We start from the raw sequence: 24,533 nt of genomic DNA on the forward strand, positions 1-24,533 counted from the left end.
ACAGAAAAAAAGCTGACCCAAAAAATAGATAGAAGCAAGATAATTACAAATTATTTGGCTGTAGTCATGAAAAGTCATAATTTTAAAAAAAAAAAAAGCTCAGCCATCATTTTTCAAGAAATGAAGAAGGAAAATTGCCCTAATATCTTAGAACCAAAAGTAAAATAGAAATTTAAAGAATCCATCAATTACCTCATGAAAACTATTATACTATAGCTAAATTTCAGATCTCCTACATCAAGGATAAAATACTGTAAGCAGCCAGAAAGAATAATTCACATGTTATGGAGCTACATCAGCATCACACAAGATTTAGTAGCTTCCATTTTAAAAGAGTGGAGGGCTTGGAATATGATTTTCCAGAGAGAAAAGAGCTAGAATGACAACCATGAATAATCTACCCAGAAATATAATCCTTCGGGGGGGTGGGGGGGGAGGGGGAATGGATATTTCATAAAATACAGAAAGCTTCCAAACATTCTTGATGAAAATACCAGAACTGAGCGGAAAATTTGTCAAACAGTAGACTCAAGAGAAGCATAAAAAAGTAAATATGCAAGAGTAATCATGAGGGAATCAATGGAGTTAAACTGATTACATGAGAAGATAAGAACTTTGTCACTGGCAGATGTCTTAGTTATGTTGAGATGATCTCCAGGAAAAAGCATATAAAGGTGAGAAAGAGGAATGCACTGTAAGAAAGTGGAAGGGAAATAGAATGGGGAACATTTTTTCACATAAAGAAACTATTTAAGAAATAGCTTTTTCACCATAGGGGCAATGCTTGAACCTCACTTTAGAATTTAAGACTCTTTTTAAATGTCAGTTCAATCACTGTGCTGATTAGTAAGGTTACATAGAACGGGATGGCTTCAGCAGATGTGAAGACCAGGAGACCTCCTCAGAGACCTCTGGGCTTTGAGTTGAGTTTTAAAGATTTGTTAAACTCTTTAACTGAAATCTAGGATGCAGAGTTAAAGGTTCCATTTCAGGGATGGAAATCAGCCCATACAGAGGCCCTAAGAGGGTACTGGAAGGCTGTACATGAGGAGTACATGGACATTCTTATGACTGGCATGTCAAAGGAGCTCATAGAGAGAAAGAAAGTACTTATCTTTATCTTTGATTCTGAAGGTGATGGGGAACCTTTGAATTATTGTATTCATGATTTTTTGAAATACAGTTTCCATGTCCTTTTTCAGGCATGGCCTTCAGATTGTCCACCAATTGTAATACTTTTTCTCTTTGATCTTTTTTCCTTCTGATAAGAGCCACTTTATATTTTCTTCTATTTTTTCAGTCTTTTGCCTTTAATATTTCTTATTGACTCATGGATTCATTAACTTCTCTTTGGTCCATTTTAATTTTAAAGGTTTTGCTTGGGTGCTGCTATTCTCTGATTACTTTTTTCTGTAGTAAAAATGTAAAGTAGATCTGCCTTAAATATTTATAAGTTGGCTTATTAGCAATACATAAGTTTATCACAACAAAGGGTACACTTTTCAGTGGCAGTCATACAGCATACCTTATTTTCATTTGCTGGTGTCTAACTACACACAAATTAATTAATGTGCTTGCATTCCATATGAAAACTTTGCATAATACTATAATGTGCTCACATCACAAAAAGCATTTGTTTCATTAAATAGTCATTTGGTTATCAATATCTCCAACTAAAACATTTTACATCTTTAAAAATCTGCTCAGAATATCTAGCAACTATATGCTTAGCAGACTAGCCATTTTAAATTAAGGATATATCAAGTTTGAAATATAATTCATCTACTTGTGGTCAAGGAAACATTGTCCTATCACCAGAATCCTTGTATTGTGCATAATGCATGAATAATTAACTTCATAAGCTTTAAAAACAAGCTTTAGATTTGCCTTGATTTTCCTTCTGATGCATCATAAACAGCATATCAGTAACATAACAAATACTTTAAAAGTTTTAAGCAATTTGGTATGGTGACCTGAACAAAAGCTGACATATTTTATCTAAAAATGTCAGTAGAATAAGGTCTTGTGATCTCCTCCATAACAGGGACAGTACTGTAGTCTGCTTTTCTTAGTATCCCCAGTACTTAACACAGTGCCTGGCACATGGTAGTCCCTTAATAAATGTTTATTGACCAGCTTGTGTTATTTGAAAATTTTTTCACAGGACTTTTAATTTGGATGAATGCAAATTGCTTTTTTCAAATCAGAACTTCACAGTAGCACATTGCATGATTGATTGATAATATTCAGCAGATTTAAATCTTGGATTTTCTGTTTTAAAAATGATTACGTTCTCAAGATTTTTTATAAAATATGTAGTATAATACATGTTTTGTTAAATAGATGCCTTAATCATACTTTTTCTCAAGTTTTCCTTCCTAACTGGAGAACTTTGGTTAAGTTTCAGTTGAAAAGGGCATAGTGAATATTAAAATGGGAGCTGGAAGTTGATATTTGAACATCATGACATTTAATATTGTGAACATTGTTGAATTATATCCGTGGAAATATATGTTTCTTTACCATTAGAATATCTATATTTTGCTCAATATAGCATGCAGTTTGGCAGAACAAAAAGAACCCTTATCAGCTCTTTTACAACAAGGTGTCTCCTATCTATCTATATATAAAGATCAGTTAGGGTTTCTTGGAAGAGTCACTGTCTAGTCGCCCTCCCAAGAAAGCCTAGAACAGGAAGGTGAATGCCCTACTGATGGAGAAGCTGCAGGATCATCTAAAAACCTAGGGACGAGTTCATGTTCTGCAATGCTTCTGGTTGCTCCCAAGCTTGCCTTTAGTGCATCGAGCCTAGAGTTATTGCAGAGTCCCTATGGAAGGGCTGCCGCCCCCCCTCACCCCACCCCCAGCACAGGGATGGAGCACACATCTCCTGCAGCTTTCAGCCTGCTCCTGCAGGACCCCCTGGGCACTTGTCTGTTTGGGCCAGAAAATAGGAACTGAGCCCTCACTCTCCCAAGAACCGGAAAGGAAAGAACAAGCTAGGTTGGCTGTCCCCTGCACTTTGATCCCTGCATCCTCATTGCCTTTTCTCATGATCAGGTCACACCCATTCATTGAACACCAGGGATCAGATGCAGAATCCTCCCTCTCACATGGAAGCCCTCTATTACCTTCCCACTGTTCTTACAGTGTCCCCATCTCTGTTCCTCCCACAGCCTCCTTTGCCTCTTCACCTCCCAGCTTTCCTCAGGGCTCAGCTCAGAGCCTGCAGGTCTGATACTTGGCACAGGGCCTGGCACAGAGCAAGCACTTTGTAAATGTGGCCTGGCTCAGTAGCTCTTACTGACCCCAAATTTCCCATAACAGCCAAGATCCGTATTTTACCACTGACGCTTTCTCTCCAAAAATTAAAGATGAATAATGATAAGGCAAGGGCTAGTGCTACATACAATCAGTGAGGAACTCCAGAGAGAAGCAGGAGTAAAGGATGTCATCCAGCAGGACTTCGATAGCTGGTCAGAGTGGCGGGAAGGGCCAGAGTTTTTCACGGCCATCCTTTTGATAGTGGAAAAAAGTCAAAAAAGCCTTCAGTGTCTGGATGACCCCTGTGGTGAACGTGTGGGCAGATGTGGATTAAAATTCCATGGTAGGCAGGCCTGGAAGAGCTGCCATCTTTATCATTGGAGAGTACTTTTGAATCATTGAGATCCTCAGGAGCTTGAGAGTATAATTTACACACTAGCTAGAACCCGAAACCAATGTTCACATTTACCATGATGTACCTTGGAGATTCGCCATAATCCTAATGTACTTAAGCGGCTTCAATGCATTTCCACATAGATCTACTTTATCAGTCAACGATTAAACATTTATTAAGTGCCTCCTATGTGCTGTGAACTGTGTTAAACTGAAGAAAATAATGATTTAGAATTCAGTTATAGGGAGCTCCTACTGCCAGTGTTGAAATTGAGCAAAAAGGGAAAAGTATGAGAGAAAAACCATCTAAGTGGTTGTGAAAAATTTTTTTTCATTAAAAATACCTCTCCTGTTAGAAACATGTTTCATCAAATTAAGATTTAGTATCTAAACATTGAATATTCAAGGAATTGCATGTGTTATTATAAAATAATCTAAATCTAAAGAAGTTTGATGGATTCCATTGTATTCAAGGTAGTGTCCTCTCTTCTTAGCTTAGTGGCTAATTGAATTAACCCTTTAGCTCTCTTTAGGTTCTGATGTTCTTCAGATGTTTATATAAATAGCACTTTAGTCCAAATAGTGAAATATTCTAGGAACATGATGTTCTTGAGAAAATCATTTTCAGAATGAGGAAAACATGGAAAAAATTATCTCAAAGATTGTTATTATTTGAAAAAAACTGAAATTGGCCACTGAATTGGTAGGTAAATAATTAACTAATTTGGTTATTGGATTTGTTGTTTGCTAGCATTAAAATCATGGTATTCAATCATCTTCTTGTCTTTCTCATTTGTTTCTGCACTTAAAAAAATATCACAACCATTGTAATTAAATCTACTTTTATAAAATACTAAACACCTCAGCTTGCCTTCAATAGTATCCTAAATGCCTAGAACTTCCATGAAAGCAGTTAACGCCTATAGCTATTTATGGGAGGGGATAGGGAATTCAAGTCAAACTGCATTTAGTAAGTTCTTTTTGTGCCCAAGACACAAATTGACAGTTCCTACCTACCTGGTACTAAGAGATGCAACAGGTAATATGCACAAGTCAATACAGAGTAATTAAAGAGGAACATAATTTTAGGTATGGTTAGAGGTTACTGGAGTTCAGGCCCCTTGTTTTAGAGATGAAGAAATTGAGACCCAGAGAGATGAACTAATTATAAGATTATATAGAACCAAATGTCAGAACTGGACTTTAAACTCAGGTCCTCAGACTCCAAATCCATCCCCTTTTCTTTTAGACCTCATGTAAGAGCTATCACCTACTCTATGCTCCTAGGAAATGAAAAAAAGCAAAAAAAAAGAAAATGAAAGCAAGAAGTCAAATATGGTAAATTGTTGATACCTGACAGGCTACTGTCTAGACTAGAGTGAAGAGGAAAATAAATTTTAAAATGTATGAGCCGGATTGTGAAAAGTTTTAAGTGCCAGAATGAAGATTTTACTTTTTTTTTTCCCTTGGAAGGAGCCATTGGATAATTTTGAGCTAGAGAGAATGACTTAGCAGTAGCTATTTGACCTTTGGCATTTTTGCAGTTGAGAATGGATTATTGAGGCAAAAACGAGGAGTAGGAAAATAAAACTGGAGACTATTGGACGGAACTGTGTAGAAAAAAGATGTAACCACATGGTTAATTTAATTTTCCAAAAATCATCTTGGTTATTCTCTTTGTTTTGGGGGAGATGATCCATCTTTTTCTGTAACATTCCTTTTTTGTGGATTAATATGGTGATTTACTTAAGGTTTTACAGATTTATTAGAAATGCCACAATCACTACCTCCTAGAGAAGGAAGTGTACTTTTTCTTACGAAGCTGCAAGGAATCTTAATGGTTCATATGAGATAGTTGCCTCATTTTAGAGATTAAGAAACAAGCAACAGAATACAGAGATAGTAGATGGTTAATTGAATTGTACTAAAAGCAGTCTCAAACCCATCGCCTAGGCTTTAAGTCCCAGCTTCTTTCTGTTTAGTCTGTTTGCTCCCCTTCATCCAAGCCACTCAGCAGATCTGATTGCAGTAATAGTCCCAAGTAAAAGTGGACAAATAAAGTATTATAAATAACAATAAATCAAATTAAAATGGCTAAATAAAAATAGCTTAAAGGCACAGTTTTCCCCTTAATATGTATCTTCTGTTTTTAAAAAAAAATGAAACATTTGGAAAACCTATTTTCATGTTTAGACAAAATATTTCTTACTCTGTGTTCTATCTCCTGGATATTTAGCACTGCCTTGCACATAGTAGGCATTCGATAAATATTTGCAGAAATATTTGACTGAATGAATATTCATATCTGTTTATGTAGTCAGCAAACTGCTTTATTCCAAAGGCTGTGTAAATGTTTGCTATGTAAAGATAAGCTTAAGTTTGAAACATTAGAATGATCAGCTATCCATATTTGAAAACCTTCCCTTATATGCAATCTTCTTTTTATCATCTATTCCCAATTGAAATACCATGCTGTTGCCCCAATGGGTCACCAACTATAATTTTTATCAGTTTCCTCTGATTTATAGTAATTTTTAAGTTTAGAAATTCTGGGGAAATAGATAAAAGTAACTAAACATTTGCTTAATAATGAGAAAGATCATGATTATATCTTTTATTTAAGAAAATACAGATCATATAAAATAAGAGAATAAAATTATAGACATTTTATTGATCCTTAAAATAGCTTTAGTTATCTTCTTTAGTGATAGTTTTACTTTAGGGTAATATTTAAGCCTCTTGGTTTGCATTTTAATGTATTCCTTTTAAAACTTAAATATGTAAAGTAATGCTATACAAAGATGATAAAAATTAAAAGAATCATATTTGATGAGTAAAATATGTATTCTTTAACATTTCTTTGTTCTCGTTATATCTATTTAACAACACCCCTAGAAAGAGAAGGAAAATGACCTTCCTTACTACACTCAAAATTAGTAAATCATTCTTTTTCCTTCTTCTCTAAATAATAAAACTTTAAGGAACTTTTATTATAAGTTAGAAGAAGGAAAAATGTTTTAAGCTTCAGTGATTTACTTAGGACAATGACTAATAAAAATGTTTGCATATATATATACATACATGTATATATATACACATATATATGTATATATATACACACATATATATATATATATATATGAATGCACATATTCCCATGTCTTCTACAACCTCAAAAAAAAAAAAAAAAATCCTCCCTTGATCCTTCTGTCCGCTCTAGTTAGCCCATAGATCTCTTCTTCCTATTATGAAGGCCATCTACAAGAGTTGCCCCAACTTCTGCTTCTTGCTCCCCTTTTAACTCTACAATCTGGCTTCCAACTTCATCATTCCGTGGAAACTATATTCTCTCCAAACTTCAGTGGTCTCTTAATTGCTAAATCTAGTGACCTTGTCTGGATCTTCATCTTTCACTTTGATCAGTGAGTCTTATTTATCCAAATCTTTTCTCTCTCCCTACCTCCACAATTACATTTCCAACATGCTGTCACACGTCTCAAACTGGATGTCCAGTAGACTTCTTCAGCTTAATGTGTTCAAAAAGAACTCAGTGTCTTTTCCTTCAAAATCATCCCCTTCCCAAACTTGATATATTGTTGAGAGCATTGCCCTTCTAGTCCCCCTGGCTTTTGACCTTAGGTGCTGTCCCCTCCTTGCCCAACTCACTCCCAAAGCTAATTTCACCTTCGTAGCATCATCCTATGGGCCTCACTGGGCTATGATGTCACATCTGGACCTTTGCAGAAGCCGGCTGGTTGATCTTCCTGCCTCGTCTTTCTCTATGTCAGTCCTTCCACTCAGCTTTCAAAGGGATCTTCCTAAAGAACAGGTCTACTCATGTGGCCTTTTTACTGAATAAACTCCAGTGAAGCTCTATCATTTCCAGCAGGGGTCCTCAAACTTTGTAAATAGGGGGCCAGTTCACTGTCCCTCAGACTGTTGGAGGGCCGGACTATAGTAAAAACAAAAACTTTGTTTTGTAGGCCTTTAAATAAAGAAACTTCATAGCCCTGGGTGAGGGGGATAATCAGCTGCCGCATCTGGCCCACAGGCTGTTCTTTGAGGACCCCTGATAGGATCAAATAGAACATCCTTTTGTTTTCATTCAAAGTCCTTCAGAATCTTTCCCACCTCCAGCCTTTCAATATTCTCCTCTTCTTCTCCCCTCCCACCACATACCCATTTTATAAACCATTGATACAGTCTGCCTAACTCTTCCACTAACAAGACACTCCCAATTCCAGATATTTTGCCTGATAAAGCTGGTCTTTTATTAAAGATCTTAAGTTAGGGTAACTCACTATCTCTGGAGACTGCTCATTCCACTCAGGGTTAGTTCCAGTTGTTAGTAAGTTTGTCTATAGAGAGAGTAATTGCTCTTGCAATTTAGACCCTTTGCTGCTAGTTCTGCCTTTTGCCCTAGAAACTTATCCCAGTTTGAATTTCACAGACACAGTCTAAATATTAGACTTTATTTTTAGTTCCAAAGATGTTTTGAGTAACAGACTCATGGTCATTGGCAAGATTTGAGAAATCACTCATTTTTCAATAAATGAATTCATGAATAAATTTTCAGAATATGAATAACTGTTAAATGATATATAAGTTGAAGGGACATTAATATATCGGATTCACTATAGTAGAACTCACTTATCTCTATAAGGCTGTGAGGCAAACAATTGAACAGTTCATGTTTTCCCTTTGTTATATCTTTGGAGAAGCTTGCAGACATTGTGGCTTGTATTCTTATTTCCTGTCCTCATTCCTGTATTATGACTTCTGCCCACTTACTGTCCACTGGCTTTGAATCTTATGCTGGTATATACTGAAAACGAACTTATTTTTCATAGCACAGTCTGGGGAAGTAAGTGGAATGTCTCTCTCTTTTTTTAATGAAAGCTTTTTATTTTTCAAAACATATGCATGGACAATTCTTCAACATTAGCCTTTGCAAGACCCTGTATTCCACTTTTCCTTCCCTTCCCCTCCCGCCCTTCCCTAGATGTCAAATAGTGCAACATATGTTAAACATGGTAAAAATATATGTTAAATCCAATATATGTATATGTATTTATACAATTATAATGCCACACACACAAAAAAAAGGGAGAAGCAAAATAAAATGCATGCAAACAACAACAAAAAGTGAGAATGTTATGTTGTGAACCACACTCAGTTCCCATAGTCCTCTCTCTGGGTATAGATGGTTTTCTTCATCATTGAATAAGTGGAACTGGTTTGAATTCTCTCATTGTTGAAGAGAGCCACATCCATCATAATTGATCACTCCATAATCTTGTTCTTGCCATGTATAATGATCTCCTGGTTCTTCTCACTTCACTTAACACCAGATCATCTAAGTCTCTCCAGATCTCTCTGAAATCCTCCTGCTCATCATTTCTTACAGAATAATAATATTCCATAACATTCATATGCCATAACTTATTCATTCAATCGATGAGCATCCACTGTTTCCAGTTTCTTGCCACTACAAAAAGGATTGCTACAAACATCTCTGCACATGTTTCACTCCTTTAAGATCTCTTTGGGATACAGGCTCAGTAGAAACAGGCTGGATCAAAGGCTATGCACAGTTTGATAACTTTTTGCATAATTCCAAATTGTTCCCCAGAATGGCTGGATCCATTCACAGTTCCACCAACAATGTATCAATGTACCAGTTTTCACACATTCCTTCCAAAATCCAAAATTCGTCATTATCTTTTCCTGTCATCTTAGCCAATCTGAGAGGTATGTAGTGGTATCTCAGAGTTGTCTTAATTTCCATTTCTCTGATCTGTAGTGATTTAGAGCTTCTTCATCTGAAAATGTTCTGTTCATATCCTTTAACCATTTGTCAATTGAAGAATGGCTTGATTTCTTATAAATTAGAGTTAGAGAACTGAGGTCTATCATTTTGGAAATGAGGTCTTTTTCAGAACCTTTGACTGTAAAAATGTTTTCCCAGTTTATTGCTTCCCTTCTAATCTTTTCTGCATTAGTTTTGTTTGTACAAAAACTTTTCAATTTGATATAATTGAAATTTTCTATTTTGTGATCAATAATGATCTCCAATTCTTCTTTGGTCACAAATTCCTTCCTCCTCCACAGATCTGAGGGGTAAACGATCCTATATTCTTCTAATTTGTTTATAATATCATTCTTTATGTCTAGATCATGAACCCATTTGGACCTTATCTTGATATATGATCTTGATATATGGTATTAGGTGGGTAGAGTGTCTCTTAAGAGAAGCATCAGCAACAGATCTATTTCTGTCACCCTGTCACCTGTTAGATGATTGACCCTTCTGTTTTTCCTCAAAACTCCTTAAAGTTATTTAGCTCTTAAGGAGCCGAAGAATTTTCACTCCGTTCTTTACACCCCTCTTGTTCTTTTCCAAATAATCTGCTTAGGTCTGGTTTGCTTTGTTGGAATGCTTAAAATTTTTTTTTTTGATTGAATCCTCATCTTTTTTCATTGATTTGACTCAGTTTTGCAAAGCTTATCATTCTGGATTGTATCTTGAGTATGTTTGCTCTTCAAAATACATTATTCTACCTCTTTTGCAATTTTTTGTGAGAACAGAATGAGGAAATATATTTCCTTTCCTTTATATTTGAGTGTCTGTCTCCTAGTTGCTTACCAAATTTGTCTTAGAGTTTACAGCATAAGTTTAACAGAAAGATAGGCAATAAAATAAATAATTGAACAAAATTTCCTGAAGAAATTAGAGTTATAAGGGCTGACATCTTCTAAATGGAACTGTTTTAAAAAAAAAAAAAGCATATTTCTCAATGCTAAGTAAAGTTTTACAAAAATTGATGTGTCAAAATACAGAAATAAGTGCAAATAATTGTAAAAGGCCAAAATAATAATTTTTTATCTAAGATACTAAAAATAGTGATCAATTCAGGGAGTTCAAATAAAGGTCCTGATCTAAATGGAAACTTAGCAATGAAATCCTAAATAATGTGTGAATTAAAAAACTATATAGAAACAATTAATAATTATGTGGAAGAATAAAACAATATTTCTGAGATGAAACCAAAATTTCTAAGTTATGGCTAAAAAGTCCTCAGTGATAGAATTCTAATCCTATAATACACAATTGATTTCTCATATCAAGTAGAAATATATTTCAGTAGTTTAAAAAAAAACTTTAATAGTAGTTTTGAGAATTTGTGAATTTTCATGACATTCTTAGGTAGTAATATTGAAATATCACTACCATCTAGTAAACGAGAAAATGATCAATCAACTATCAATGTAGCAATTGCCTTAGATAGTGAACCAGAAAATAATTTAAAGTTGCTATAATTTAGCATAAAGACCACTGGGATTTGAGTCCTAGCTCTGCCACTTTGATTAATCATGTATTCTTGGGGAAATTATCTGATAGCTCTGTTCCTCAGTTTTTCCATCTATAAAAGGGAAACAGTATTTATACTGTCTACCTCATAGGGTTGGTAAAAGGTTTAAATGAGATAATGCATATGAAACAATCATTTTATAATCAGAATCACAGAAATTATAGTTTAAAAGAGGCTTTGGAGACCATATAGTCAAGTCTATGCATAAAAGGAATTCACACTGTGGTATACCTATATTTCTCTGTATTCTTTGCAACACTAATTTTTTATGTCACAAATAGAATTTTTCATTATAGTGGTATTATTTCACTAAGATGTGAAGTAAATTACATATGTATAAAATATGATACATGTGACAATTGTTGATTAATTTGTCATTGTCAATTTCTGAAGGACAGGTTCCTATTGATTTGCTGCAGAGGTCTATACCCTTATACAGTTTGTCCCGGTTCAGTCATTTTTATCAGTGGTGTATATTAATATGTAGATGACATGCCTATCATATTGACAGATGAAATAAAACTGGGAAGAATACCTAATTATAGAATTATAGATTATAGAATTAGGAGTTAGGTTTGACAAGCTAAAGGGATAGCCTGAAGCTACCTAGATAAATTTCATAAAAATGAAATGAAAGTTCTAAGCTCAGACTGCAAATAATAAAAATACAACTATTGGATGGAGAAGTGGCCAGATAGTGGTGAATATGAACATCTGGAAATAAACTAAATTGACAAGACTCCTCTAACAGTATATACTCTTAAGTTTCATTGTTCCCAGGGCAGGGAGGTACTGTGCATCCATCCAATCACATGTAGAATAATAATGGGAGTGTGTCCAAAAAAGTCATCCAAGAAGGTCAAGGTTCTAGAACCCTTGCCTTACAAAGATTGTGTGGACAGCAATTCTGAATTTTTGGGGTAATCTGGTCCTAGCATAATTTTAATAATTTACATGTTTAATTATATATATGATGTACATGTAGCATCATATATAACACATTATTTTTTTTTTAAATAGCCTATATATACACATAAATGAGTGTTGGGCTATTTGTGAATCTTCCCCCTTCCCCACATTGAAATCCCCATTTTTGTGCAACTAGTGATGTTTTCCTTGGGAAATAAAAAAAGCATAATTAAAAGGAAATATGATCAGTGCCTTAAAGTATTTGAAAGGCTACCATATGAGAATGGATTGAGCTTGATTTTATATGTTGCCCCAGAGGGCTTAAGTAGGATTTAGAAGTATGAAAATTCACTTAATCATCAAATGTTTATGAAGTACTTGCTGTATGCTAGATACTGCGCTCATCACTGAGCATTACTTACTCTCAGTTCTAGGAACAAGGGGTGTTTCGGATTTGCTGATTGATTTACACTGATCTCAGGCTCTTTAGGCAAAGAGCTGATGTGCCCCTAACTGGATACTGCCCTGTCACCAGGAAGACAAGGCCCTGGGATAGTCTAATACAGGGGTCCTCAAACTACAGCCTGCAGGCCAGATGCAGCTGCTGAGGATCCCCCTCACTCAGGGCTATGAAGTTTCTTTATTTAAAGGCCCACAAAATAAAGGTTTTGTCTTTACTATAGTCCTGCCCTCCAACAGTTTGAGGGACAGTGAACTGGCTCCCTATTTAAAAAAGTTTGAGGACTCCATTGAAAGCAGGAATGAGTAATCAGAGGTATGGACCCAGCAAACTTATGCAAACAAGTGTAGGAGGAGGGGGTACTGCCTGACTCTGGGGAAGTGAAGTATTAGCACAGCGGACCTGTCCAGCTTATCTGCACCCCAGAGGGGAAGGGGCAAGAACTAGTGGAACAAGACTGGCCTGGCAGGAGAAGGCCAGCTTGTTAAGGGCTTTAAGACCTAGAGAAGACTTGTTCCTGGTCATCAGAGAGAACCACTAGAGCTTGTGGAGTTGGGGAGGGGGTAGTATAGCGGGGTTTGGGCACCTGCATGGAGGGATTGGCAGAGTGGGGAGAGGTCCGTCAGGGTCACCCTTTAGAAGGTTGGGGCATTAGGTGAGACAGGAGATAATGCGGGCCTGGACTTTTTTGGTCTTGAGAAGGAAGCATCCTGACTCTCCCAGTGGGGTGAATGAAGGTGGGCATTAAAGGGTGGCCTTGAGACAGCAGCACCAGGAAGTCCACCGGCAGAGAGATGAGGGCAAGTTGTGTTTGCCTGCTCTCCATGGGGCTTCTGTAGCATTTGACGGTATTGGTCAGGTGTTCCCCCTTCCCGCTTCTCACGACTGCTCCCACTTAGTTCTCTTCTTGGTTAGGACCTTCTCCTGCAACTTCTTTGTAGGATCTTCCTGGGTGTGGGTCCCATGGTTCACATGTCCTCCTTGGCTCTGTCTGGGACCCTTTTCTCTTTTTATTCCCCCTCCTCGCTGATCAGCTCATCATCTCTGGGCAAATCAGACAGGATTGTCTATTGGGCAGAGAAGCAGCCTGAGCCAGAGGATTACCTCACAGGGTTCCCAACACGCCACGGCCCACTGCCTTGGAGAGTCCAGGAAGGTCCTTTGGCCTGGGCAGGTGCTTGCCAAAAGGGTGCTCATCTGCTTTGTTGGAGAGCCTCCTTCTGCAGAAGTTCCCTGTAGCAGTGAAGTCACAGGTGCAGCCTTTATCCCCCAGTCCTGTAGGGATTATTGTGGGATCTTTATATTCAGCTCTGATCTTTCTCTTGGTGTACAGCCTGCTTGGAGCTGCTGAGTGGCCCAGTGGGTGTAGCACCAGGCCTGAAGTCAGAGGGACCTGAGTTCAAAGCCAGCCTCAGACACTTCCCAACTGTGTGACCTTGTGCGAGCCTCTCGACCCTCACGACTCTCAGTTTGCCTCAGTTTGCTCATCATAAGTGATGTAGGGAAGGAAGTGATAAACCACTCCAGGATCTTTGCCAAGAAAACCCCAAAAGGGGTCACAAAGTGTTGGGCACAACTGAAAATGACTGAACAACAACAAATAAAAATAAGAGCTTATGACAAGCACACTGTCTTCCTAGTCCCTCTTCTTATTCTTTTTCCCTTCCCCTTAGGTTGGATTAGTTTTTGGTGGGTTTTTTCATTTTTTTTTAAACCTGTAAAAGACAGCAGAAACCCTCCCCATTTCTAGACCTTGGTTGATCCAGGAGACCAAGGGTCAATCTGTGTTTCTCTTAGTACAGCTTCCTTGGCCTCTGGCCATATTGACTTGGCTTCTGGAAGTCTAACCCTATAAAAATGCCCTTCCAAGGGTCATTGGAGATATTTAGGGAGATTGTAAATAATGGTGGGGTTTTTAAAAATAACTTTTTATTGATAGAACTCATGCCAGGGTAATTTTTTACAACATTATCCCTTGCACTCGCTTCTGTTCCGATTTTTCCCCTCCCTCCCTCCACCCCTTCCCTCAGATGGCAAGAGTCCTTTACATGTTGAATGGGTTGCAGTATATCCTAGATACAATATATGTTTGCAGAACCGAACAGTTTTCTTGTTGCACAGGGAGAATTGAATTCAGAAGGTATAAATAACCCGGGAAGAAAAACAAAAATGCAAGCAGTTTATATTCATTTCCAGTGTTCTTTCTCTGGGTGTAGCTGCTTCTGTCCATCTTTGATCAATTAAGGCTCTCTTTATCGAAGAGATCCACTTCCATCAGAATACATCCTCAAACAGTATCGTTGTTGAGATATATAATGATCTCCTGGTTCTGCTCATTTCACTCAGCATCAGTTCATGTAAGTCTCGCCAGTCCTCTCTGTATTCATCCTGCTGGTCATTCCTTACAGAACAATAATATTCCATAACATTCATATACCACAATTTACTCAATCATTCTCCAATTGATGGACATCCTTTCATTTTCCAGTTTCTAGCCACTACAAACAGGGCTGCCACAAATATTTTGGCACATACAGGTCCCTTTCCCTTCTTTAGTATCTCTTTGGGGTATAAGCCCAGTAGAAACACTGCTGGATCAAAGGGTATGCACAGTTTGATAACTTTTTGAGCATAGTTCCAAATTGTTCTCCAGAATGGCTGGATGTGTTCACAATTCCAAATGGTAGGGGGTTTTAAAGATCCCAGTGAAAATCTATTTTTAAAAATGAAAGGGATATCATCAGTAACTTGAAAGAAAATAGTTTACTAATGAGGTCTATAGTCAGATTGAAGATGGTTTAGAAGAGAATTATAGGAAAAGAAGTAAAAATGTAAGCATGGAATAAACAGCTGTTTATCAATAATGAGAGTTGAGACATAAAATGATTGTATGGTATAGGAGATATATTCAAATCTGAATTTAAAATTATGATTTCTAAATGTAAAGGCCCAAGTGTATATAATAAATACTCCTTTGATTTTCTATCATACCCATTCAGACTTCTATAACAAAAAATGTTTCATGATATATTATAATTTCTCAATTATATTCCTCGAAAGCCACCCCATTATATATGGTAACTCCAGGATCAAGTGCCCCATTTCTGGATCTGGTAGTTTACTTGTCTTGTAAATGACTTTTCCAAATGCACCATCAAACACCATTGAACTAAATTTGATTCAGGTCTGTATCTACTGTTTAACTTTCTTCTACTGGCCTTTATCCCTTTAATAAGTATGGGGGCCACATTGCTTTCTTAATTTTATGTTTTATATATGAGAATTTGTTTTGTTTTAAAATAGAAGCTCCATGAAGAACTAGTAATACTTATTTTCCGTACTATTCTTACAGTTTGATAGCTTTTAATATCAATTGTACTGCCACTTATTTTGTTCACTCACTTTCCAGTTTTTAAAAATAAAAAAAACCACAGGGTTCTACTTTGTATCCTCCATATGATTTGTCCTGTGTTGTATATTTTGTCAGCCATTTTATAAACATTTGTTGAATAAGTGAATTAATAATTTGAGAAATGTTGTTTGATTATTTTCAGATGTATCTAGTAACTATGACAACACAGTTGTGCTTAGTAGGGGTCCTTGGAAGACCTGCCATAATGAAAAGATAAAAGTGACTTTTAATTGGCATATTACTTGTTGGTATATAAATGGGTACTTCTAAAGCACTTGAAGGTGCTTGAAAACAGTTTGTTTTCTTAAATACTGTAAACATTCCTCCTTGAAATCTTGTTTACACTATTAATTTGCTTAGCAAACTGCTTTTTTATCTTAGGATACAATGTAAACTTTCATCTAGACTAGTTTATTCAAATGAATGGGGTCTCTATTTAGGGGATTTTACAGTTATAGAAAAATAGGTGGAATAATTGGGAGAAGTCTTTGAAAATTCAATTATACTTGTTTTTTTGTTTTTACTGTGTCAAAGTCTCAGTTAATTCTGAGAAACAACATGTACTCCATACTGCACATAAAATGTTTATTTAAAGAACTAAAAATAAATTAAGATTGATAGGTTTTTCCCTTAATTTTTCCCAGTTTATAATTTAACCCCCCCCTTTGTTATTAACAGTACAGAGCCATTTATGCAGTAATTTTATTTTTAAAATATTTTTAGAACCTTATTTTTATGTTATCTCTTTGATTTCATACAAATATGATTGTTTAGTCATGATATTCCATTTTGATACTATATACAGATGCTTATTTATCTTGGTGGGGGATTGAGAGAATGACAAATTAGAAAATGAGATTTATCATGGAAAGATAACACCATGCCAGCTCTTTGTTTCTCTGTGACTGTTGGCATGAATTTTTAAAACAAAGTAATTTAAAATTAAGTTCAAAATTGGTTAAAATATCACCCTAAATTAATTTTAATAATTTAAATAATTTAATAAACATACCCCAATATGTTCATTATTGCTTTTGCTCTATTGTGAATTCCTTGTTTGAGGCCGATTTTCAACCAGTTACATTAAGTCATTCACCAATAGACTTATGTATAAATTGTACAGTCTTTATTTTCATGTTGGTACGAGTAATGTACTATCAGGTTTCTTTATCGGGAAAGAAAATCTTTAAATAAAAGTAAGTTGTGTTTTTTTTTTTTAAATTCCTGATACAGAAAACAGAAAAGCCATGTACAGTTCCTAATTGCCTTTTAGAGACTGAGTTCCCTCATTACCTGTGATTTAAGCTAAAAATGAGGTAATTATAGATAACATCAGTGTTTATCTAGTTGCTTCTGGCACCTGCAGTCAGTCCTAATGTTGAAGATTTCCCCATATCTAGCGCCATGCTTTAACCGTCAGATGCTGACATGCCTAATTCATATATCTCTTATATTTCCAGTGATTTTCATCTAGTATACTTTCGATTTTAACATTCACTTTCCAAAAGTATTACACTTTTAGAAAGTATAAGTGCTATATTATTTTCTGAAAATTAATAGGTCATTTCATAAAAGTTTTATATGCCTAATAAACTAATCATTTTTTCTATTCATAAATTTCTAAAAGTAATATTAATTTTAAATAATTCTTTCTCTTCTCCCCCTTATACTCAGTAATAGGAATAATACTATCAGTAATTTCTTATACCTTTTTCATATACTAAATTGTTTTTTGAAACTGCATAAATCCCCTGCGTGAATTCAGGTTCCCTAAGCACACGATATCCATATGATACTCATTCCTCATTTGTTATTCCAAAAGTTTTCTCCCAACTTGTTTCAAATCTAACCCCAGTTAAAACTTACCTCCATAAATTTACATCTAATCTATGGACATTTCTCAGAATCACTGAATCCAAATTGGAAAGCACCTCAGAGACTCTGTTATCCAGACTAAACAGTGACAAAAATCCATCCTACACCATACCTAACAAATGGTCATCTAGCTTGTGCTTAGAGCTTCCGATATTTGAGGATGTTAGTGATGAGGTGCAAATGATGTAGGGTGAGAATTGGAGTGGGAGATCCCCTCTGGGTGAAAGAATTTGCAAACCCAAAATCTGTGTGGCAAAAAGGGATTTTTATTGTTCACTAAGAGGGAAGCTTTCTTAGCCAGCAAAATTCCAGATTAGGAATTTGGTAGAGATGAATTAACAAAATCTTGATTATATGGGATAAATCTTGTTCTGGGGCTGGGAGCTATCTGGGCTACTCTATAAGGGACCATCATACAGAGATCTCCAATTGAATAAAATCACTTAACTGGGAGTTTGCAGGCTTTTCCCAGGGTCTGGGAGCCCCTCAAAAGATCTAGTTTATGTCATTAGCACTATAACACTGTTTTCAGCAGTCATATTACACATGGCTGCAACCATAGAATACCACGTTCATAATGGATCAAAGCTACCCATCTCCCAAGGGTTAATGGAAAAATCAGTTTATAGAATCAGTGAGTGTTTTCTAAGAAAGGGGAGCGAGAAGGAGGCTGGCCATGTTTCAAGACTGAGAAACAAAAAAGATGAGGAACTTAAGTTCTACATTGATAACTCTAAAAAAGCCAGGGAAAGTCCTCCCATCTTTTAGATCATCTGCAGAAGATTTGTGGCAAAATGTGAACAAGAGCTGCACAAAATGAAAATGTCTGGTGACTTTGTATTTCCGAATTATAATTATGCTTATGGCATCATGCACCACTCAGAGCATAGGCGGCTTCCTCGTTGGATGCCATATCTAACCAGTTGTTCAATCTTGTGAAATCTACTTTTATGTCTCTTTTGTCATCTGACCCTTTCTCTCCCACATGTGTGATCACTACCATCCATAAAGTATTATAATAGTCTCCAAACACCTGGATTGTAGTGTCATCTTTTTAAGCTATGATCCATATGGCTACTAAATCATCTTTCTGGGATAAGTTGATCATATCACACTACTGTTCGAGAAGTTTCAGCAGCTCCCTGTTTCTGAGATAAAATAAAACTTCCTACATTTGTAATTTAAAGCCCTTTATAATCTGGTTACTGTCTTTTTCCAGGCTTATTTTATATTATTTTCTTTCAGTTCTGTATTCTAAATTCTGTGTTCATAGTGACCTTCATGGTCTTTCTTTTCTTTTTTTAAAATTTCAATAGTATCTTATTTTTTCAGTTACATGTAAAGATGGTTTTGAACATTCATTTTTGTAAGCTTTTGAGTTCCAATTTTTTTCTCCCTTCCTTACCTCCTCTCCCCAAGATAGCAAACAATCTGATTATATATACACAATCATTTTAAACCTATTTCTATAGTAGTCATGTTGGGGAAAAAAAAACAGAACAAAAAGGAAAAGCCATGAAAAGAAAAGCAAACAAAAAAAGCTGGAAAATAGTATACTTCAATCTTTATTTCCGTCTCCATAGTTCTTTTTCTGTATGTGGATGACATTTTCTATCCCAAGTCTATTGGAATTGTCTTGGCTCTGTCATACTTGATCACCACATAATCTTGTTGTTACTGTGTATAAAGTTCTTTTGGTTCTGCTCAATTTATTCAGTATTAGTTCCTATAAGTTTTTCCAGGCTTTTATGAATCAGCCTGTTTTATCATTTCTTATAGAACAATAATATTCTAACATACATATATCATAATTTATTTAGCTATTCCCCAGCTGATGGGCATTCACTCAGTTTCCAATTCCTTGACTCTATAAAAAAGAGCTGCTACAAACATTTTTGCACACATGGGTCATTTTTCCCCTTTATGATCGCTTTGGGATACAGACCTAGTAGTGACACTGCTGGATCGAAGGGTACTACATGGTCTTTATTAAACTCGATAGTCCATCTCCCATCTCCATGATGTTTCATAGGCTTGAAATGTATTCCTTCCTAAGTTCAAATACTATCTCCCAAAGGAAGTCTTTCTCTGATATGCCTGGTTTATTGTCTCTTCCTCCCCAACAAATCAAATATGTACTTAGGATTGTAGTTCCAGAGTTTAAAAAAAAAAAAAGTTTAATATAGTCCTCTCATTTTTCAGATGAAAAACACAGCTTTAAAAAAAAAAAAAAAAACCTTCCATTAATTGATTCACTCAGGGTCATACATATTTCAAATGGATGAGCCCAAATTCAAAGTCAGTTCATCTTGGTACTTCTTGTTTACCTCTCTTTATCTTCCCACTAGAATGTAAATTGCTTGAAAATAGGGACAGTTTTTCATTTTGTTTTTGATTCCTAAGAACTAGCAGAGTACCTAAAATATTATATAATGATTAATTGAATTGAGGGTTGTGAGGGGTTGACAGATGGACAGTTCATGTGCTTGCTTGATGGGAGACTTTAGCCTGAAAGGCCTCATGTTGAATAGGAAGGTATGCTGGATATTTAACCCGATGAGTGTGCAAATATTGACTGAGCCACTTTATACTTGGGTGACTTGGGAAACATCTCTTAACTTCTCTTATCTGTTACCAGAGAATTGGATCCATCTATCCTGTGAGCTACAAAAATAAGGAATGAATCTGATACCTATGTTAAGTATTTATGGTGAAAGAGACAAAAGATTGGCCTCCCCTCCCCTTCCTCAGTCTTAGGTCAAAGGGCCTGGGGCTTGCAGAGAATCTAGTTTGCTCAACTAGATTAAGGGAAGTGTTTTGCTCTACAAAGTTCTTGCCCAACAATGCTCGGAGAAGTGTTTATTCCATAAAGATGCTTGCCTAACAATATTCGATAACCCTGATCTATTCCAATAATCTGTGTCAAACATCTGCCATTGTGTATTCTCCTTACATCCGGTAAGCCCCTCATTTTCCCCCCTGTAACTGGAAAGTCGAGTCACTGTCTAACGTCAGATGTCACAGCAAGGCTTACCAAGAATGCTTATAAGCCTGTCCCTACTTCTGTTTGGGACGGAACTCTACCAGAGGTCCATCCAACCGATAATAGACACTCTCAAAATTACGAACACCTCGGCTGTCTTGAATTTTATAATGTGAAAAAGAGTAAGAAGGTGTAGGTAGGTTGTGATCAGAATCATGATAGAGATCGTCTCCATCGGAAATATTAAGTAAGTGCTCTCTCCTGTGCCCTCTCCAGGATCCCAGCAGTTAGAGGTCAGTGTGGGGACATCCAAGTGAATTTGGGACCTTCTGAATGAGTGGTTGAGGTTGCTGTCAGTGAATGGTGGCACTATAGCAGATATATATATATCAAAATACCTTGACCTCAAACATTATTCTTGTGTATGACATGGTTGTAGTAGATGGCTTACCTAATATCCACTTCAAAGGAAAACATTTTGTGGAGTTTTTTCATGTTGATATTAATTACCTACTTTAGGTTTTTCCTTAGCTAAAATAATTTAGGGCCATAAAATAATGAGTTTTTGAATTTTTATGTAAATTTGCTTCACATGCCAGTTACTGTTCCTCTATATTGTTAACTATAGCCAAAGCAGAAGTTTTTACTTGAAATGAAAAAGGACCAGTCTTTCCACAGATAAGAATCATGTAATGTGATGTTTGCTTGATCTTGAGACAATTTCTTTATTCTCACACTACAGTAAATCTTGCAAATGAGTTGTGCCTGAATTAATTTCTGATACATTGGTTACTATGAATAATTTTGGATTTGAGAAGAGGTAGTAGTTGTCAGCCCTCCCACTTTCACTTAATCTCCTAGTACTTTACACTTTTACTTTAGTATCTTTAGTATGATAGAATTTCAAGGTAGAAAGGAACATCAGAACCTCCTCCAAATATTCTGACAATTGAACTTCATTGGCTAGCACTATGCTCTCCCTTTCCCCATTATTTTATCATTGAACTCCTTGATATATGTCTAACAATAGAATTTCTGGGTCAAAGGACACTGACATTTTAGTTTTAACAGCTTAAACAATGACTATTTCCACCTTTCTTATTTGACCTTATTTGAAACATTCATATCCTTCATATAACTTAACAGTACTTTTGAGAACTTTATCCATATCCTTTAATACTAAAGAATGGATTCTGGTTTTATGTATTTCAATAAGTTATTTCTTCTCTTGGAAATCAGAGCCTTAAATATTTGATTTAAAGATATTTTCCCCAGCTGACTGCTTCTTTTTTTATCCTGGTCTATCTTAATTTTTTTTTTTTAGTGCAAAACCTTTTCAATTTTATGTATTTGAAATTTTTGTTAAGCATTCAACCCTTAGCTATAGTTATGAAAGGTACCTCATCTAATTCTATTCTATTATTTTTTTCACCGTATGATCTCTGTGTTCAGTAGGATGCAGCTAGGCAATAAAATGGATAGTCTTGGTTCTGGAAATCAGGAAGACCTGACTTCAAATATGGTATCAGATACTAATATGAACCTAAGTAAGTCACTTAATTGCTTCCTGCCTCATTTTCCTTATCTGCAAAATTGGGATAATAATAGTACCTACTTCAAATAATTGTGAGGATTAAATGAGATAGCTATAAAGAACTTAGCACAGTATCTGACACATAGTAGGTAATATGTAAATATTAAATATTATTATTACTTAATTTTTTAGGAGTGTAACTTGAGATAAATCACAACCTCCTCTACTTTAGTTTTGTCCACAAAATGCAATGTACAAATAAAATATGTGTGAAAATGCTTTGAAAACTATAGAAAGCTATCCCCATTGGTTATTGTGGGTTAGGCTTTACCTTCCCCCCCCCCCCCCCCCCACGCAAAAAGCAAACCTACAGCTATAAAGACTGTGGTAGAAGTGTATGCACTTGAGCTGTCCCTCCAGAGAAAATTCATAAACCTCAGAAGGGAAACTAAATTTCACCTTTTTTTTCATCATAATTCATTTTCTTTTTAAATCTATATATTTTGTTTTATGCATTTAGAAATATTACTCTGAGAAAGGGTCTGTGGGTTTCACCAGACTGGGCCAAGAGAAGGGAAGAACTTCTGGCCTGGCCTGATAACGGGAACTTCTTGGTAAAAGGTTTCTCTGGTAGAACCTTATTTGTGAGATGGGTAGGAGAAAAGTTCTTCCTCCCTTTGTGTTCCTGAACCTGCCTCATTAACACCAACTTTTAAAATTGGATTGGAAAATCCTACTTGATTTTTTGTAAGACCTCTCAAAGCTTATAAGTATACTTATTTTTTATAATTATGAAGTGATAAAAGGAGGCTAGGTTTAGTTGGAATAGAGCCATAGACTCCAAGCCAGTGACATTTTTATCTTCCTTGTAAAGGATAAAAAGACACTTGCCATTATTTGCCATTTTTTCCTGAAGAAAAAGTCATGTCCTTTATCATTAAGATTTTACATTAGGATCCTACTTTAAAGGTATCTTTTCAATGTGACCTGTTTAGAACTTTTAAGACATTTTATAAAGTTTGACTCCATGAGCCATCTATAGGCAGATTTGAGCCTGGAAATTTAGTCAGTAGAAAACCCAGGAAATATAGGTCTAATTCCTTTATTCAAACTCAGTAAATGGTTTGGGACAATTAATTTCCAATTGTTTCCCAGTAGAGCAGATTTACTTGTATATTAATGAGGCACAGGTGTTAGGCCCCTGGTGCCTGCATGCCTGGGAGGCATATTTCGGTTGTTTATCTACTCAGCCATAGGTACTGCAAGGTACTCGAGCTTGCCTTTAACAGTTTATACAGTGAGGCTTTTTAATTTTTTGATGTTTTTTTAAATTTGCGAGCACCTGTTAAAATTTTAAAACTGATCATGTAGAAAGAAGTAGAAGAGATTTCAATAGTAAAGAGCACTAAAAGTTAAAGAAAGTAGTCTTCTATTCTGGTTAACTGCCCATCCTGACATTAAGGAAAAGAAAGGTTCATTTAAGCTGATATGTCACGTGAAAAACCCATACAGGCAGCGGCTATACTTTTTGTTGAACATTTCTGGAGCGGATATATCTTTGTCTATGGCTAAAACAGTAATATGTTCATATTAATATTCATTTTTCTTGTTTATTCACTGAACTGCAGTACCAACATTTTAGAGGAAATGGAATAGCCTCCATAGACATTATGAATTTCAGTAGCTGGCATAATTATAGCGATCTACATATTCATTAAATCCAGGAAAGAAATGTGTCCAAAAAGACAGCCATGCGTTCAGAAACATCACAAACTAAATACATGCCTTTTTAAAGTTTGCTGCTTTCTCCTGGTCAAAGAGGACTTGGTTTTCTCTGAACCAGCACCCCCTTTCAAAGCTGTTAAGGTTTTAAAAATTTATTCCCCTGCCCTATTTTCTTTCATGTAGTAAAGAATGGGAAGAACTATTTGTAAACAACAATTACTTGGCAACTATACGGCTGAAGGGGATTAATGGGCAGCTGAGAAGCAGCAGGTTCCGCAGTGTTTGCTGGAAGGTAAGAAGAAAATATTTATTTACAGTTTGTGGTTGCAGTATATCAACACATTACCTGATGCACCGGAGAGATTACTGATGCAAAGAATCACCGAATTTTCCAAGAGACTTCCTCCCCCAATTTTTGCCATCCATTTTGTCTTTCATAGGACATTTGCTAATAAGATTGAGACACCTTAGTCTTCAGTAGCTGGCAGTGGGAAAGACTTGTTCAAAATGAACATTTTTACCTGGGTTAGCATTGCATTTGATAGTAAAAAACAGGCATTGCTTGTCCCCTTTTTTTTAAGCAGGAAAACTCATTCCTAAATTGT

The 24,533-nt window shown here is 35.9% G+C and overlaps 1 protein-coding gene across 1 annotated transcript in view; it reads left to right on the forward strand.

Annotated features, from left to right (window-relative positions):
• The window catches only part of TBC1D5 (TBC1 domain family member 5), a 587,873-nt gene that overhangs the window by 328,624 nt on the left and 234,716 nt on the right, over positions 1–24,533 (forward strand). The window contains exon 8 of the mRNA XM_052000341.1: positions 24,112–24,220. Coding sequence (XP_051856301.1) covers positions 24,112–24,220 — 109 coding nt within the window. The remainder of the gene's footprint in view (positions 1–24,111; positions 24,221–24,533) is intronic.

The sequence above is a fragment of the Antechinus flavipes genome, chromosome 5 (assembly GCF_016432865.1).
Source record: "Antechinus flavipes isolate AdamAnt ecotype Samford, QLD, Australia chromosome 5, AdamAnt_v2, whole genome shotgun sequence".
NCBI lineage: Eukaryota > Metazoa > Chordata > Mammalia > Dasyuromorphia > Dasyuridae > Antechinus > Antechinus flavipes.